The following is a 17,964-nucleotide window of genomic DNA, read 5'->3' as shown; positions in this document are numbered from 1 at the left end:
AACACTTGTGAGGATAAGCCGATTAGAAAATGGATGAATGGATATATGTGACCATTTATACAATCAGGGGGGACATCTACCAGGGTAGCAAGGTGGATGGCTGGTTAGACCGTCTGGGGTTCAGATCGCGGCCCCGCCTGTGTAAAGTTTGCTTGTTCTCCCCCATGGCTGCGTGAGTTTTCTCCGGGGGGGCTCGGAAAATAGATGGATGAACTGCATCCAGCGGGCAGTACGAAGGCGAGGAGACAGACTTGAGGAAGCTTGCACGGATTGTAATTGAGAGGACACGGCGTTTGCTTGCTGGGCCGTGGCCCCTCTCACCCCACATAGAGCAGGTACCAGCCCCCGCGGCAAACGTCATGCGTTGGTATGGTTACAAAACGGCGTTGGGTAGAGACGTGGTGCATCATGGGAAACAGTTCATTCGGAATGTCGATAGGAAGGAAACAAATGTACACAACTTTCCATTAAGCGCTACTATAAAGGTAATAGCTGATTTATCCATAAACCATTTTACACAAAATTATCAGAAACCATAGTGATAGTTTATAACTGAGGCAAGAGTGTTTGGAATCTCGGTGCTAAGATCATTAGCCAAACTTATTCGACAAATACGCGTGTTTGTAGTCCATTTGCAATAGCGTTGAGATGCCACGATAAACGTTGTTTTGGTTCAAGTACAAATTATGAGATAGTTTGCAGTACAAAACTCGGCAAACATATCCCAAAAGCAAACCGCTTTGATGTGCATGACTTTGTCCCGTGGCAGAAATCGCTCGACTAGTAATGTCTGGCTGGTGGCTGCCGAACCCTCCAGCTTTTGCGTCCGAGGACTTCAGCTCGAGTCCTCTCAAGCTAAATGAGAGGAAACATGTTCACATGTCGGAATACCTGGTGGACGACGACGTCCTACCTGAGGACGACGACACGTACTCCTTGCTGTCCCCTATCTACCATGATAGTTATGAGAGTGATGAAGATGACGACCTCAGCACTACTCAACAACCGCTCAAGTAATGCCCGATTCTATACAGTATATGCCATGAAGCGTACAGAAATCTTACTAAACATGCTTAAAGTAATTCTGACGCTGCTTTTTCTTCTGTCTTTTTTTTTTTCAAGATGCGAGCTAGAGAATCCCCCCTCAGAGCAAACCGAACCTGAAGCCCTCAGTCCATGGGAAGTGTGGCTGGTAAACAAAGCAAAAGAAGACCAGCTTAAGATGAAAAGGAAAACAGAGGAGGCAAGTTGACGAGGAGTTTAATCATCGTGCACTCTTACTTTGTTTATTAAAGGAATTGAGGCAGGAAGCACAGTGTAACTAACTCCGAGTTCGTAGTTGGTTAACTGACTCACATTTAGTTCTGATTTCTGGGGTAACTGGTTCCATTCTCAGCTCCATCTTTGTGGGTAGTTTACATATTTTCCCCAAGCTTGTGACACTTTTCTCTGGGTGATCTGGTTTCCTCCTATATTGCAAAAACACACATTTTAGGTTAATTGAGGACCATAATGATAGAAGAAACTATTTGAGCATGTTTTTTGGCCTTGTTTAGACCAGAAACATATCTGTACTTTTTGTCTTTGCTTTGGTCTTAACAACAAGTTCTAATGAAAACACTTTGTCCCTTTAACCAGGCGCTTTTACTCAAGGAAAAAAAAGAACAAGAAGAAATAGAACGTAGACAGAAAAAGATCATGGAGGAAAAAAAGATCAGAGACTGGCAGCAACTTAAAAGAGACCAGGTAGAAAACTAGTCCACAATTCACAAGAACAAATTGTAATATCAAATTATTTTACCCAGTAGAACAAAAAAAAATGCTTGAACAATATCATGTGTTAATGTAAGGAAAGACATGATCAGCTTCTGAAAATGAGCAGAGAAGCAGCAGAGGCGCAGCGTCGACAGGAAAAACAAAGAGAGACTGAACAAAAAGCGCAACAGAGGTACAAAGACTGGCTGCAGAAAAAGAACCGAGAGAGGATCGAAAAGGAAATGAAGCAAAAAGTAAGAAACGTTTTTAAAAAATTTCTGCATTGTAGCTACTGTTTGGGCACGTGTTTTAATCACGGGAGATTCCTCACAACAGGAGGAAGCAAGTCTGAGGGAAGAGCAGGAGAAAGACCGCCGGAGGAAGGCCGAGGAGAATTTCAAAGAATGGCTGGCAAAAAACAACGAGAAATGGAAAGCAAGTCCAAAACCACCTCATTATTCAAGTGAGTGTCATCTGGCAATTAGCAATTATCATTTTCTGAATACAAGTGGATCTCAATAAATTACAAAACTTCACATTTGTTGAGTTCAATTCCCAAACTCCTATGACTCACTACACAGAATAAACCTTTATAGTTTTATTTTGATGAGTTTTAAGTTAACAAAAATCCACATTGTATCATCTCCAAGAAATTGTCCGGCTGAAAAGTATTTCATTGTGTTGAATGCAGTGCAGAAATACTTTGAACGCACATGTGCATTGGTGTATGATGTTTGCTAGCAGTGAATCGTGATTCAATATTGGCATTTCTGGCTAAGATGTGACTTTTTTTCTTTACTCCAGGTCCCTGCAGATTCCACCCACCCCCCAGCTTTTACAATCCGATCCCATGGAAGCCGATTTACACGCCCCCTCTGGAAACATCTCCCAAAAACACACCCAGCAAGAAGCCTCAGAAAACGAGAAAAGGACAGCACGGCAGAGCTTTTAGAATCACAAATCTGACACAAAAATGACACAGTGATAGCGCTTCATCGCCACTCACATGTAACTAATCTTGGACCTTTTAATTTCAATATGAGATCACCACATCACCACAATTGTGACTTATGAAAAGTAGTAGAAGGTTTTTTTCTTGGGGGGAGTGGGGCTTTTTTAATGTTGGGGTTTTAATTGTGCTCTTATTTGGAAAGCTTCCATGTCATGTTTTTTTCATCCCGATCCTTTTTTTTTTTTTTTTAAATGAATTAAACATTTGAAATTATATTCTTTGTACCTGGTGCACAAGTGATGAATACAGTTGCATGTCACAGATTTTCCTGAGACCCAAAATACACAAATCCATAAAAAGGACAGGTACTGGTCCCTATTACAATTCATTGCGTCATAAAGCAGAGAATTTGGATAACCCCAACTACATATAAGAGTCGGAACAATTAGAAACTTTGTTACCTGAGAGAGGTGTAAGAAAGGGCAGGTGTGTGTAAAGCAGAATTTGAACCAGTCTATTTTTTGCATGCTGACCTCCGTGGAATGTTTTGTCAATCAACAACCATACTCGCTGATAGTGGTCGCTGAGGGAATGAAGGCACGCATGTAGCCCACTGAGTATGAACTACATTGGTCTTTTGACCAATGAGTTAAATGTATTTTTCATTCCAGTCAGTACAGCTTCTAACAGCGCACCAGCAAAACCACTTACATTCACAATCAAATCAACAACCAGAAACGTCCTTTCAAAGTTTTAATAAAAAGACACAATGTTATGCACGATATCATCCAAAAGTTGAGTGAACTCAAAATGACTGTCGAGCTTGTACGTGTAACTGGCCACAGAATCATGCAAGAATGACAAAACTTGGGAGGGTGCACATACAATTTTTTTGTCAGAACAATGTGACCTGTAAAAGAGGTTAGGTAGACATTTGTGTAGATAAAATATATTTTTCAGATTAGTGTCTGAATGCAGCAAGACTGTGCATATAAGTCTGTGATGATAATACTGATGTAAACAGGTAAGTGACCACACTCGTGTTATGCATCTAATTTCAGAGATCCAGCACAGAGCAGATGAGTTTTGTCTGTAAAGAATCAGCTTGTGTTGTTTTGGTATGGATTGAGATTGGGACTGCGATCAAATAAGGATCTGAACAAAATGTGCAATAGAAAATGAATGGCTTCCAACACTACAGTAGTAGTAACTCTGATATGGCCAACTTTGCATCAAAATATAAAGAAAGAGGATATTGTTGTTTTGTTTTTAAAAATATACATTTATGTTTCGAGCTTTTAAAAGTCCGTAAAGGGCCAACTAATCCAAGGGCCATCCTTCCTGCTGAAACACCAACTCTACAGCGTCTTTGACATCCTGCACCACGTAGGATGGCTGCGTAAGGCTGGGGTCAAAGCGAAAGTCCCGATGGCCATGGAAGACGCGCTGCTCGGTTACTGCGTGCGACGGGTCCGACGGCAGCGCCTCCTCTTTGCTGTACACGCCTGTACATACCAGGATGGAGTGACACGCTTCAGGCAGATCGTCACTTGCCCCAAACACACCGGGCGCGCCGCCCAATTCGGTGGAGGTCATTTTAGAGGCCTCGAAAGAATTATGAGCAGCCTGGAGGTAGCGGTTGTAGAGATTGGCGCCGTAAATGTCAGCCATGGGGTTGTCGCTATCAAGAAGATGTGAGATACAGTACATACGTAAATCAGTTTGGATGAACAAACCTTCTATGAACCAAAATACAAATATGGAGACACTCACCCGATAGCGTACAGTCTCTTCACAGGTGTGGCCCATCCAAGCCTCTCAGCCTGCTGCCTGACCAGCAGCTCGGCATAATTATAAGTCACCACACTGGGTTTACCAATCAGAGCCTCATATTTGAGGTCATGACCTGTCACCTTCTTGTACAGGCTCTCCAAACACAGCAGGAACATACCATGACCAAACCTGTTAGGGAGCCACAGAGTGAGATACAATTCAGGAAAAAGAGCAGCACTCCACCCCCGCCAAAAACTTCACCTGGGATTCTTTGCCTCGGCCATCCACAGCAGGTCCATGTTACAGGCCAGCAATGGAATCTGAGGATATGCCACGGAATTCCAATTCCTGTCTGGCTTTCCGTTTGTTAGAAGAACATCAACAATGAGCTGGAGGTTGGTCTCCCATCTAATTGGCTCACCAAATAAGATGACAGCTAGAAAGCGAAGTGGGGAAAGAGAAAAATGGTAAAAAAACAAAAACAAAACAATGTTCAGGACAGGTGCACCTCAATGAATTTGAATATTTGATAAAATGCAATTTCAGTAGTTCAACTTAGTCAAATTCAAATTCAAAGAAATTCACGACACTAAGTGAAATATTTCTTGAATGCCTTTTTTTTTGTAATGAGCTTGATTATTATAAAAAATGAAAACCCCAAATTCACCATTTCAAGAGACAAGAATATTTCAGAAACAATCAAAATGATGTGTGATATATAGATACAGTACCTGTACAAGGTTTGAACTAGCCTGGAGAAAGGTACTGCCGCACACATTTGTTGAATTTTTTTTAATTCAACTACTGAAAGAGATTAATTTGCTTACAGTAATCTAATTCATTGAGAGTAACCTCTATGTATTTAAATGTTCTTTTTTTAAACAAACGTGTACAGCAAACATACCATCTATTGGCTGTAAACCTTTAGTTGGGGGGATCTGTGAGAGAAGATGTAAGTATTCAACAACATTAGTAAGTAGTTATCATATTGTATTGCTCTTCATCCCCTTATCTACCACAACATTAAGCACACCAGCACAATCTAAATACATCCGGTCCAGAATAAGAACTGAAATAAAAGTTGTGCTCTTAAATTGGCTCACGTTAAATTATGATGGTATACTGAGAAAAAAAAAACAGTTTATGTGTAGCTAAATAAACTCACATGGTCCTTTGGTCTTCTGTTGTGATCCACTATATCAAGTAGAGGATAGCCCTCCCTGAGATTGTCTATGGTGACAACTTTCTGGAAGCCCAACCTGAAGTTTAGTGGGTTAAGGCAATCACGGGTGACCTTTAGTTCATAACAGTTACAGAAATCGACAAAACAAATAGCAGAGAGTCCAAAGTTTTTAAAACTTTGAAGAGCAGAATGGATGCACACTAAATAAACAGAGCATGAAGACAGTGAGGTTGAGGCCAATGATTTAAAGCAGAATACATGTGAGCCACCTCTTCAACAGGACCTTGACCTGACACCAGCACGCACATTTGATGAAACTGTGAGAACATTCGTAAAGGACTGTGTGACAACATCACCTGGTCTGGTGACACCTGAGGTCCAAGGCACAAAGAAACATGAACAAGAAGGCTACAAATGGCATAATGCAAACTGGGAATCCTAATCTTTAAAAAAAGCTTCCCCTACCTCGACTTCAAGCAGATGTGAAAGATGCTCCGCTTTGGTCTGCCGCATGCAGTTTCCGGCATTGGTGACAAACACCACAGGTACTTTGTATTTCCCCTGGTGGTCCACGAGGTTCCTGAAACACTGCTTGGCCGCAGGAATGGGTGTTCGACCGCGCACCAGCACCCCGTCGATGTCAAACAGCAGACCAATTGAGCCCCGAGAAGAAGGCTAGGCAAGAGATAACAGCATCCATACGGTTAAATACCGGTAGTCCATTGTGTGGAATAGATTTTTTTGTTTTTTTTTTAAAAGGAGAACATCCATTCATTTTCAACACCACTTATCCTGGTTTGGGTCGCGAGGCGCTGGAGCCTATCCCGGCTGACTTCAGGTGAAAGGCGGGGTAGACCCTGGAGTGGTTGCCAGTCAGTCACAAGGCACATATAGACACCGTTCACTTAGTGGGAACTGAACCCACGCCGCCTGCACCACAGTCAGTTGAGTGTGCCACTAAACCATCAGCAACTTAATGAGGAACATTTAGATGAAAACGTACTTGTTCTTCTTTCCAAATGGGTTTCTGAACTGCTTGTCCATCCATAAAGTGTGACTTTACACAACCACATATGTTTTGTTTTGTGGTATGTTGTTCAATTAGCCAGTCGTAGCTTTGCACAAACCGGATGTAGAGGGATGATCATCTGCTTCTATGGAGGGATTCTTAATGCCACAAAAAGCCATGAGCAGAGTTGCAAGTCGCTTACAAAAAGAATGAAATGGATTCACATATGGCGTTAAACATAGCAACATTGTAGCTAAATTGGTAACAGTAACTAGCTGCCCGAATCATCATATGCCCAAGTTCTGCCCTTGGTTGTCATGGTAATGAAAGCCATGCTCGACCTTTTATTCAGAGATCAGGGAACCGTTTTAACTTGTGCAAAGTATGTGTACTTACTATCCATTGATACATTTTCTGTCCAGCTTATCCTCACAAGGGTCCCGGGAGTGCTGAAGCCTATCCCAGGTATCATTGGGCAGGAGGTGGGGTACACATTGAACTGGTTGCAAGTTGCTCCATCATGATGCCCTTCATATAAGTTAATTATAATTATTACTTAACAATTTGTTGGGAGAGGAGGAGAAGGAGACTTGGTGGTGGAACTCCAAAATACAGGAAGACATCCATGGAAAGAGATTACCGAAGAAGTGGGACATGGAGAGAACTGAGGAGAGGCGCAAGGAATACACTGAGATGTGATGTAGGGCAAAGGTAGAGGTGGCGAAGGCTAAACAAGAGGCATATGACAACATGTCCTCCAGGTTGGAGAATAAAAGAAGGAGAAAAGGATCTCTACAGGTTGGCCAGACAGAGGGACAGAGATGGGAAGGATGCAGTAAGTAAAGGTGATTAAGGATAGCGATTTTGACTGGTGCGAGTCGTGTGCTAACTGGATGGAAGAGGACTTTGAGAAGTTAATGAATGAAGAAAATGGGAGAGAAGGTAGAGTAGAAGAGGCAAGTGTGAATGACCAGGAAGTGGCAATGATTAGTAAGGGGGAAGTGAGAAAGGGACTGAACAGAATGAAAAATGGAAAAACAGTTGGCCCCGATGACATACCAGTGGAGGTATGGAAGCAATTTGGTGAGGTGGCTGTGGAGTTTTTGACCAACTTATTCAATAGAATACTAGCAGGAGAGAACATACCAGAAGAATGGAGGAAAAGTATGCTAGTCCCCATTTTTAAGAACAAAGACGATGTTCAGAGCTGTGGAGCTTATAGCGGAATAAAGATAATGAGCCACACTATGAAGTTATGGGAAAGAGTAGTGGAGGCTCGACTCAGGACAGGAGTAAGTATCTGTGAGCAACAGTATTATTTCATGCTTAGAAAGAGTACCACAGATGCATTATTTGGCTTGAGGATGCGCATAGAAAAGTACAGGGAAGGTCAGAAGGAGCTACATTGTGTCTTTGTAGACCTAGAGAAAGCCTATGACAGAGTACCAAGAGAGGAACTGTGGTACTGCATGCGCAAGTCTGGTGTGGCGGAGAAATATGTTAGAATAGTACAGGACATGTATGAGGCCAGCAGAACAGGTGTGTCAGAAGAATTTAAGGTGGAGGTGGGACTGCATCAGGGATCCGCGCTGAGCTCCTTCCTACAGTATTTGCGGTAGTAATGGATAGGATGATGAGGTTAGACTGGAATCCCCTTCGACTAGGATGTTGGCAGATGATATTGTGATCTGCAGTGAAAGCAGGGAGCAGGTGGAGGAACAATTAGAAAGATAGAGGCAACCACTGGAAAGGAGAGAAATGAAGATTAGCCGAATTAAAACAGAATATTTGCGCGTGAATTACATGGGTGGAGGGGGAAGAGTGAGGCTACAGGGAGAAGAGATAGTGATGGTGGATGACTTCAAATACTTGGGGTCAACAATACAGAGCAATGGAGAGTGTGATAAAAAAGTGAAGAAATGGGTCCAAGCGGGGTGGAACAGTTGGCGGAAGGTGTCTGGTATTCTATGTGACAGAAGAGTCTCAGCTAGAATGAAGCGCAAAGTTTGCAAAACAGTGGTGAGGCCAGCCATGATGTACAGATTAGAGACGGTGGCACTGAAGAAACAAAAGGAAGCAGAACTGGAGGTAGCAGAAACGAAGATGCTGAGGTTCTCGCTTGGAGTGAGCAGGTTGGATAGGATTAGGAATGAGCTCATTAGAGGGACAGCCAAAGTTGGATGTTTTGGAGACAAGATTCGAGAGAGCAGACTTCGATGGTTTGGACATGTTCAAAGGAGAGAGAGTGAATATATTGGTAGAAAGGTGCTGAGGATAGAGCTGCCAGACAAAAGAGCGAGAGAAAGACCAAAGAAAAGGTTGATGGATGCTATGGAGGACATGAGGACAGTGGATGTTAGAGAGGAAGATGCATGAGATAGGCTTAGATGGAAAAAGCTGTGGTGACCCCTGACGGGACAAGCCGAAAGGAAATAAAGAAGAACAATATATGTTGCAACCAGCGGCGTAACTGGTTAGAGCATTGGCCTCACAGTTCTGAGGACCTCGGTTCAATCCCGGCCTTGCCTGTGTGGACTTTGCATGCTCTCCCCGTTCCCGTGTCATCTATTTCCGGGCACTTCGGTTTCCTCCCACATCCCCCAAAAAATTGGATTAATTGGAAACTCTAAATTGCCCTTTAGGTGTGATTGAGTGCGACTGTTGTTTGTCTCGATGTGCCCTGCGATTGGTTGGCAACCACTCCAGGGTGTACCCTTGCCTCCTGCCCGTTGACAACTGGGATAGCCTCCAGCAATTACGCAACCCTCGTGAGGATAAGTGACTCGGAAAATTAATGAATGAATTATGCATCCACACAAATAAGGTATAACAAAGGTTTACTAACTATTACTTGGTCATTAATGTAGCAGCATTATTTGTTTTAAATTCACAATACAGATCTCCCATTGTATATTTTGTATTGTATATAAAGTTAAGGGAGGTGATATGCGAGTACACTTCTGCAATAAGGGGGAAAAAATCGTTGTGATGTGTAATTTATCATTTCATTTTAGCAACAGGTAATCAAGACTTTTCCAACAAATGCAAACTAAACACAGTAATTTTGTAAGTGTAAATAAAACTGATTGAATGACGAGTGTAGGCCAACTGGTGGAGACTGACGTGGCGCCATTTTTGCACTTTTCTCCATTCATCAGGAAAACATAAATAAATCAATGACTTACATGGCTGTAATTTCTTGCTGCTCTTTCGCTGCTTGATTTAAACAGCTTCCAGGCACTTTTCAAACACATTCCTCTCTGCATTATTACTGTGTTGAAATTCCACGTGAGATACAAAGTCAAGCGAGCTCCGAGCGGCGGCCTTTCTTAAAAATCGAAATGTTGGCATTTGAAGGTAAGCTCGCAAAAAGTAAAGCCAGCAGACTGCTGAGTGACTGAACGGTCATTCTGGTACTATTCGACCTTTTCCGCTCACCAAATGCGCGTGCGTAAAGTGACGTCACACCTTTTCCCGGAAACGTACTGTCAACACTCAGTGGCAGTTTTTATTTTGAGAAAACGAAACCAGTTTACGTTTGGTGCGCTTTTAAATTCTACGTATTCTCCCTAACGCCACTGTCATATTATAGTACTTATTTATCACACAGTAGTTGTTTATATTAAAACCACACAACTGAAACTTAATTTTAAGGACAGCCACCTATTACTAGTTGTAGGAGCACAATAGAAAACGCGCAACAGGCCGATTAAAAATGAAGACAACTAAAATGCAATGCTCAAATTATGTAGAAGATTAATAACGTGTTGATCGGTTTGTTATTTAGCAAAAACCACGCTAAAACTACAAAACAAAAATTTGACAAAGTACATACGCGACATGGCGAAATTGTGGTTTTCACATCAGCCACCCAAATTATGAGTTTGAATCAGTTTGAATTTCAGCTCTTCCAGCCAGTTTGGAGTTTGGATGTTATTCCTGTGCTATTGTGGCTTTTCTCTAGGTATTTTGGCCTCCCAAAACAATTTGTCCACAAGTGTTAATGTAAATAATTCTTTGCCTGTTTGCACCCAGTAAGCATCTGGTGACACTGGTTAGGGCAAAAAAATCATGTATATATAATAGATTTTGTTATGTCCAAAATGTAAATAGTTCCTCATAAAAAAAAAATCATTTATTGCCACTAAATAAACAAGCTGTACAAATAAACAGTGCAGAGCACATCACTTGTGTAAAGCTCAGAATAAGATGTCAAAAAACAAACAAAATAAAGACGATTCCTTCCCTAGCAAAATCTTAGTTCATTTTCCAATCCATATATCTTGGCTTTTAACTTCATCAGATCACTCTGGACCTTCTTAGTCCTTGTATTGCTCTCCCGGACCTCTTGGAGAATAGCCAAGTCCTGGTTGGGTCCAACATTAAGGGTTACCTGGAGAATATATACAGAAGTATAGGCTTAAAAATACTGGAAATTCAATGCATACCCCTTTCACTATGTGGAGAAAATGTCATATTATTTGTCCCTGTCTTTTACCTGTACAAGCTGTTTTTCTATATCTTTGAATTTTTGCCTAAGTTGCCTGAGGTCTGTCTTGAAGCCCTCCACTTCCAAGGTCCTTCTCTTCTCCAATGCCTCATAACGCTGGGTCATCAACTTAAGCCGTTGAGCTACTTTTTCCGAACGCTCCTGCGCACACCAAACATTAGTAAAGGGTCACATGGGAGTTATCAATGCAGAGGTGCCTTTCTAGTCAAATGCCCATAAAGGCTCCTATAATTCAGAATTTGGACCATCCACATGCGTGACCATGACATCACATAAGAAAACCGCGAACCTCACAAGAGCTCAGTTTAGTGAGCATCGGTAAGGATTTTCTTTGCCTCCACGTGTTCTTTCAAAAAAAAAAAAATAAAATGCTTGTGAAGTGTACCCCATTTCCTGTTCAAAAACCAGCCAGGACAGTACAGAAATTTTATTGAGCCAGCATCTAGCAACAGATTTTGGATGACTTGAAAGGATCAACTGTAATAAGAAAGCGCATGAATAGAGGAGCCATTAAAACAACCATACCTTAAATATTTCCTTGCCAACCTCACCCTGCTCCCTAGCTTGGGCCAGTTCTGTTTCCAGAGCCACACACTGCTCCCTGTACATCTCTGCCATACGGTGGGCTTGCTTTATATCCTCCTGCAGGGCCTAAAAAGATCAAATAAACCATATAAAAGCAGTTTCACTTTAAAGCTGGTTTAAGCATTATAAATACCTACTCGACATACCTTTACGTCATCCTTATGTTTCTGCTTATAGTCTGCCTGAGGCTGCGGGCTAAACCGAGTCGGGCTGACCCGAGTTGGACTCTCAGCGCTAACGGGCTGCCGTATTCGCCGTGCCTCCACACTGGTAGATTTCTTTGGAAACTTGTGGCGGATGTTCACATCCCCCAAGAGGCGGTCCTTCTCTAACATCCATCTATTTTCTTTAGTCCTTGAGTCAATTTTCAGCTTTGTGAAATCTTGGATGGTTTCGAACAGCAGATGTTGGGTTCGCTTTAGCCTGTGATGTTCCACACAAAGAAGGAACTAAGATATCTAGAGGTTAAAAATAAATGTATTTAGATGTACAGGCGGCAATAAATGTCTGACTTCTCAGTTAAAGAAGAGATGTGGCACTGAAATCTCTGCCTTTCAGCCTGTGCTTCCTCTTTTTTAATCTGTCGGTCCTCCTGGAGTGACTCCACTTGCTCTCTGGCCAGCCGGGTTTGTTCCTCCATCTGGGCCTGGAGCGCTTCCACCTGGGGGCACGTAATCATAAACGCCTTACTATTACGTCTACATTTGTATACACACGGAAAATGTGGCCCTTACCTGTAGTATTAAAGTATGGTTGTCCGTTTTATATTTTTCCAAAGAATCCCCAGTTCCCAAATCTGCAAATTTTGCTTTTTTAATGGACTCTGATAAGAAAAAAAGCAAGTGGGAAAAAAAATCATCTACATGCTTTCGTTTGCATTTTCTTTACTGGATCAAATTACAACAGAAAGAGAAGAACTCATAATCCTACTATAACATATCACTCTATTAGTAAGACATGAGAAGAAAATGTCACAAAAACTTTTTCAGACCTTTACTGGTCACAGTCGGTTTTAAATTTGTTGGCCTGAGGTTGAGATTCTCCCCCGAGTCCTGATTCTTCTGTTTGACCGTCACCTAGTTATAATGTTTTAAACAATTAGTTTTTCCATCTTATTTGTTGTAATAATGACATCTTAGAAACCTGAAGATTAAACTCCCAGGGCTCTGTTTTCAAGACTAGTGCAAGTCCAGTGCTCCGTTTGGCGTAATTTGTGAGGATCTGAGCTAGACTTGCTTTTGGTAATTTTGTGAACTGACGTATTAAAAGTGTATTGAAAATAGTACATCTGTGATGGTGTGGGTGATGCCACAGATGACTTCAATCCCATCCAATCAAAGCATCTTATTTCATCCCCTTTAATAGCAGTGCAAATTGTCTCTCACGTGCAAACCTCTCTACAGTGCCGTCTGCATGGACTTCATCCTTGCCAATGACCTGATCCAATTCACCAAAATCACGTTAGACTAGTTAAGACCAAGCGTCTGTCATCATGCGCAGCCAGGCTGATGTCAAAGAACACAACCTACACCCATCGCACGCTGGTCTGGCAAATTGCCAAACCTGACAACGAGCCTTACGCTTGCACGACAATCAAGATATGCCACCATTTGCATTCCGTTGGACGTTGCGCAGTCTATGAAAATAGAGCCCATGCTCACAATGTCACGCTTACGGCTACACAAGAGGACAACCAACTTTAACAAGATGAGCAGCAGTAAAAACTTGATTACCAGACAATGATGTAATAATTATTATTTGAATAATACATCTCATCATTTATATGAAAACACTTATCAGAATTAATATATCCAATGATGAAGTGTACTTTGTGAGGAGGCTCCCGCAGGAAATAGGTGGTCTCGCCATCATCAGTACCAACTAGTGAAAGAAGGTGTTGAATTTTCTTTCTGTCCTCGAGCTCTCTGCAACAGTAAATATATGCGAGGATGGGTTTAAGAATTAGAAAACACAATCAAGAAAAATTATGATTAACCATTTTGATTAACCATTCATTGAAGGATTAAGAAAAAAAAGACCTGGTATTTTGCTTAAATTTTCAATGGTAATGATAATTAATCTGCGAAATAATGATCAAACTTTGATCCCATGCTCTGCACATTAAATGGCAAATAATATCTTTAATATGTATCGTGCCTTTCAAGGGGACACAAGGATGGTCCTTTTTTTTTTTTTTTTTTTTACAAAAAAGTGTGGTGTTCTTCTGGGTCAGATGTTCCCACCTGATCTTCAGTCTGTCATTTTCTGCATGAAGCCGCAGAGACTGTTCTCTTTCTTGGTAGAGGTACACCTGCATGTCACTCAGCGCATTCTGCAGCTGTGCAATCTCTTCTTCACGCTGCCGTAAGTCACCCTGAAGCTTATGCTTTCATAAGGTGTTCGAAACAGAGATAATGGTTCACATAGAAACATATTATGTGTAACGTGGTGGCCTGTCTCTTTGGCTTACTTGGTCATCTATGATGCTCTTGTATTTCTCCAAATTCCTCATCAGTTGTGCCTGTTCACCTTCACACTGGGCAATCTTTTCCTTGTAGAACTCCACAAGTTCCCTGCTGGGCCGAATGTGAGCTAATCGCTCACTGATGGGAGGAAGTGGAGAATCTGGGTCCTTACCAGAATTATGCTCACACACACAGGATCTGCAAAAAGAAAAACTGTCAGTCCTTTGGAGTGGTACACTTTTGCATACTACTCCCAATCTATTGACATAAACAGATATTAAATAATGGACACCAGATCAAAGACTAAGTGATGCAGTAGTAGTACATGCTGGAATGTATATTTGAAAAACAAATACTTTAAATGAAAAAAATAAAACAAGTTTACCTGTGTGCCACTGAGGGTTTTTTGGGTGATCCCATCCCAAGACAAAGCTACAAATAAAAGAGTAAGTTTCATTGCATTGAAAAATTTCAAAACATTAATTTCAAACTTTATTGATCTTAAACAGTTATAAATGTGGAATCCAGTGTAAAGTGCTCTGGCACCTGCCCTAAAAACAGTGGAAACTGACTTTTTGTTACATACCAAGTTTTTAAAAGCCATTGACCCCTCCGTAGAAATTGCGTGGGCCGCGTCGCTGACCAATCAGAGGCCAGAGATGTGCCTAAACCCCGCCCCTTGTTGTCGTCAGCTATAACCTCAGACAAAGTCGCATGGTTCAGTAGAGCTTTTGTTTGCGTTTTATCACGTCTTAGGGATCCTTAACAATAGATATGGTTAAGAGGTGTAGTCACGGCCTTTGTAATAGTGACGACAGGTATCCTGATAGGCTAGTTGGTGGAGTTCAATTTGTACCCTTTCCAAAACCGAAGACCGAAAAATGTCTTCGATGGATCAAACTTTGTGGAAGACCACATGATCAACTGAATCTATCTAAAATCAACCGGAACAGAAGACCGAGTACGAAAAATGTTTTCCATGGATCAAACTTTGTGGAAGACCACATGATCAACTGAATCTATCTAAAATCAACCGGAAAAGAAGACCGAGTACGAAAATTTTTTTCCATGGATCAAACTTTGTGGAAGACCACATGATCAACTGAATCCATATATAATCAACCGGAACAGATATGTTTGCACGAAGGTGATTTTCAATACATGTCTCATATAAATGAATTAGCAGTTCTTCGCTTGCATAACATAGCCACGTGTGAATGATTGACACACTTGATCTGTGTTGCGCGATATTTTGCGATGATCTGACTGCACAAACGTGTCTCTGTTTAGCGGCTACCGAGCTAAGCTAAACCGGACTAGCTAGTCCTAAAAGCCTTCGACGTGCACCGAGACACCAAGACTAAAGGAAGGATGTTTGAGGACACTATAAAGTAGTGATTGTCGTACTCGGTCGGGACTTACGTAGGTTCAGCACTAATTCAAGAATAATTATTGAGGGGAGAGTGTGACGTTACACAAAGAAAACGAGAGAAACAACTCGTAAATCAAGCCTCGCCTTCTTTTCCTTCATATGGCGGTTCACAAACGGCTATACAGATACACATACAGATTCTGCACACAAGTGTGATAGGTAACACGAAAATAGGAAACTGTCAATGACGAATTCGTCTTCGGGTTATAATATATTATATTATGTGGCTTCTCGGTCTTCCTCTGACTCCGGAAAGATCTCGCGCTAATATCAATGGTTTCTCCGTCGATATGCATGGAAATACCATTGAAATACCCCTCGCTGAAATACTTGAAGCCCTGCTGTCTGCTTTTCAACGATATTTCACTATTCGGTAAGAATGCGAGTGAAAAATCAGCTGGTAAATCGGACAATTTCGCTCTTGACTTTTCTTCCTGCGACGCCATTCTGTCGAATGTTTGTCTGAGGTTAGCAACAGTGGGGTGACGTGACTTCAGGAGGCGTGGTTAAGTGGGTCAATTCACTTTGACACTGACATACATTGTAAATTGAGCCTCATGTGAGTGGAATATACACACATATGCACCCCCGCGGACACACACACACACACACACACACACACACACACAGTGTGTGTTATTATTATTTTTTTAAAATCACAAATGGCACTCAGTCATGTACAAGATATTTTCTAAAAGCAATTGTACTGTAACCACAATAGGGTCAGGGAGCTGGAACCCAATCTAACTGGCCTCGGGGAAGAGGTGGGTTACACCCTAAACTGCCCACCAGCCAATGGATAGATAGGTTTCCAATTACACCATCTTGTGTGTCACCACCACCTTTAGACCAATCGCATAAATTAACGATTCACCTATCACCTGTGTTCTTTGACCTTTATGGCACAAAAGATGGCGTAATTGGAAACCTATCCATTATAAGACAGCAGAACGATATTTATTCAAATTTTATATAACCACAACATTATGTACATTTGCACATTATAATAGGCTGAAATACAGCAAATACAGTTTTTGGTTTAACTCAGTTTTGACTGACATCATCAGAATTACTGCACCACTTTTTCGTTTATTAGTGGTCATATTGTTAGTGTGAACGTCATTCAGTATTGTTTTATAAAAATGCTTCTCTATTCTATAATACTATAAAAAACATATTAACTAAGCGATGATAATGTTAATCTGAACTCATAAAATAAAATGCCCCGTTGGCAATAGCAACCATGAGGCGTTCAATGTGGTTTAACGGTAAAGCAGTGATGAGGGCGGAGATAGAGATTTGTTGCCATGAACGAGACGCCAGGGGGAGCGGGACTTTTGAATATTGTAGTGTTTGACACGAAATATTTTTGATTCATATCACTTCAGATGCTGAATAGGACGCACATGCCTCTTGCAGACGTCGACTTAGCGGAGAAGCTGTTTTGTACTGAACAGAAACATTGTAACTAAAGAGCATTTTTACTGTAATATCTAAAGAAAGTGGTCACGGCCGTCTACATTCATACTAATTGCGATGTATTAAAAAAACATCTTAATTAATAAGTCAAAATCGAACAATGATCTCACATTTCACAAACCGCGGTCCTCTTTTGTTGTTTTGTCGTTTGCTCTGCTGCTCATTGCAGCGGTTTGAAACCCGGAAGTTTACGCCTCTTTGTCTTCTTCGGGGTGAAAGAGGAGAGATGGTAACCAGTGCTGGGATTACTTCGTCATCTAGCGGTGGAAACAACTAACAACAACCTACAATAATGCAAACAGGGGGTATGTAAGGTACGGAAGGGTATTACTGCCACATAATTATGTGAAACGCGACTTTTTTTTTTTTTTTGGTATGGCAGTAATACAATTCCGTAGTAAGGCACAGTAATAATAATAATAATAATTATTATTATTATTATTACTGTTATTGGTTACTTGACTGCTCATTATTTGGATAATATAACCTGTAACATACAGGTTCATCCATTCAGATTTGTTTAATTGCTCACAATTGTATTTATTCATTTAACCATTTTTTGTTTTCAAAATGGTTCTCTAAATGTATTTCGAAAACGTTGGTGAATAAATGCTATTAGTAATAACCCTATGTATGGTTTAACTGACTAGGCTTTCAGTTGTTGAGGATTTCTGTAAAATTGACTACTTTAACAGAGAAATAAGAGTAGTTTAAACCTTCTATTAAAAATAAAACCTTACTTTTCGGGCTGTTGGGAGTAGATCAGCAAGCACATGGTTTACCTCAATTGATGCAGGATAACATCGAAAGCGATTTGATTT

At 41.2% G+C, this 17,964-nt stretch overlaps 3 protein-coding genes across 4 annotated transcripts; 1 reads left to right on the top strand and 2 right to left on the bottom strand.

The window, feature by feature from the left end:
- The first annotated feature begins 362 nt into the window (after positions 1 to 362).
- ccdc34 (coiled-coil domain containing 34) lies at positions 363 to 2,885 on the top strand. The gene is made up of 7 exons (XM_061822503.1): positions 363 to 485; positions 770 to 1,013; positions 1,123 to 1,243; positions 1,639 to 1,746; positions 1,851 to 2,009; positions 2,092 to 2,218; positions 2,560 to 2,885. Exons 2-7 carry the CDS (start codon positions 787 to 789, stop codon positions 2,730 to 2,732), a joined length of 915 nt encoding a protein of 304 aa, XP_061678487.1. The 5' UTR covers positions 363 to 485; positions 770 to 786; the 3' UTR covers positions 2,733 to 2,885.
- Positions 2,886 to 3,112: 227 nt separating this feature from the next.
- hdhd5 (haloacid dehalogenase like hydrolase domain containing 5) lies at positions 3,113 to 10,637 on the bottom strand. Of its 2 annotated transcripts, none has more exons than XM_061822501.1 (8): positions 9,858 to 10,637; positions 6,129 to 6,338; positions 5,922 to 6,034; positions 5,646 to 5,739; positions 5,385 to 5,418; positions 4,742 to 4,916; positions 4,481 to 4,669; positions 3,113 to 4,388 (listed from the first exon to the last, which is right to left on the bottom strand). In XM_061822501.1, the coding sequence occupies exons 1-8, from the start codon at positions 9,936 to 9,938 to the stop codon at positions 4,028 to 4,030; spliced, it is 1,257 nt and encodes a 418-aa protein (XP_061678485.1). In that variant the 5' UTR covers positions 9,939 to 10,637; the 3' UTR covers positions 3,113 to 4,027. The 2 variants fall into 2 exon arrangements, with proteins under 2 accessions (XP_061678485.1, XP_061678486.1); XM_061822502.1 differs by having other exon boundaries at positions 5,646 to 5,774; positions 6,020 to 6,034.
- Positions 10,638 to 10,789: 152 nt separating this feature from the next.
- On the bottom strand, positions 10,790 to 17,411 carry ccdc77 (coiled-coil domain containing 77). The gene is made up of 12 exons (XM_061822499.1): positions 17,254 to 17,411; positions 14,618 to 14,664; positions 14,238 to 14,430; positions 14,011 to 14,153; positions 13,596 to 13,692; positions 12,759 to 12,843; positions 12,502 to 12,590; positions 12,280 to 12,428; positions 11,914 to 12,190; positions 11,708 to 11,833; positions 11,171 to 11,323; positions 10,790 to 11,065 (listed from the first exon to the last, which is right to left on the bottom strand). The coding sequence occupies exons 2-12, from the start codon at positions 14,650 to 14,652 to the stop codon at positions 10,919 to 10,921; spliced, it is 1,494 nt and encodes a 497-aa protein (XP_061678483.1). The 5' UTR covers positions 14,653 to 14,664; positions 17,254 to 17,411; the 3' UTR covers positions 10,790 to 10,918.
- Positions 17,412 to 17,964: the final 553 nt, after the last annotated feature.

The sequence above is a fragment of the Syngnathoides biaculeatus genome, chromosome 6 (assembly GCF_019802595.1).
Source record: "Syngnathoides biaculeatus isolate LvHL_M chromosome 6, ASM1980259v1, whole genome shotgun sequence".
NCBI lineage: Eukaryota > Metazoa > Chordata > Actinopteri > Syngnathiformes > Syngnathidae > Syngnathoides > Syngnathoides biaculeatus.
Note: the sequence above shows the minus strand (reverse complement) of the source record. Positions and strands in the feature narration are given on the sequence as shown.

Coding starts and splice junctions, on each gene's coding strand:
- hdhd5 (XM_061822501.1), bottom strand. CDS start 9,938: ATGCAGAGAGGAATGTGTTTGAAAAGTGCCTGGAAGCTGTTTAAATCA. Junction 6,339..9,857: donor CAGCAAGAAATTACAGCCAT/GTAAGTCATTGA, acceptor TCTCTTGCCTAG/CCTTCTTCTCGGGGCTCAAT. Junction 5,419..5,645: donor ACAGAAGACCAAAGGACCAT/GTGAGTTTATTT, acceptor CTTCTCTCACAG/ATCCCCCCAACTAAAGGTTT.
- ccdc34 (XM_061822503.1), top strand. CDS start 787: ATGTCTGGCTGGTGGCTGCCGAACCCTCCAGCTTTTGCGTCCGAGGAC. Junction 1,747..1,850: donor AGCAACTTAAAAGAGACCAG/GTAGAAAACTAG, acceptor TGTTAATGTAAG/GAAAGACATGATCAGCTTCT. Junction 2,219..2,559: donor AAAACCACCTCATTATTCAA/GTGAGTGTCATC, acceptor TCTTTACTCCAG/GTCCCTGCAGATTCCACCCA.
- ccdc77 (XM_061822499.1), bottom strand. CDS start 14,652: ATGGGATCACCCAAAAAACCCTCAGTGGCACACAG. Junction 14,431..14,617: donor AAACCCTCAGTGGCACACAG/GTAAACTTGTTT, acceptor TTCTTTTTGCAG/ATCCTGTGTGTGTGAGCATA. Junction 13,693..14,010: donor AATGACAGACTGAAGATCAG/GTGGGAACATCT, acceptor TTACTGTTGCAG/AGAGCTCGAGGACAGAAAGA.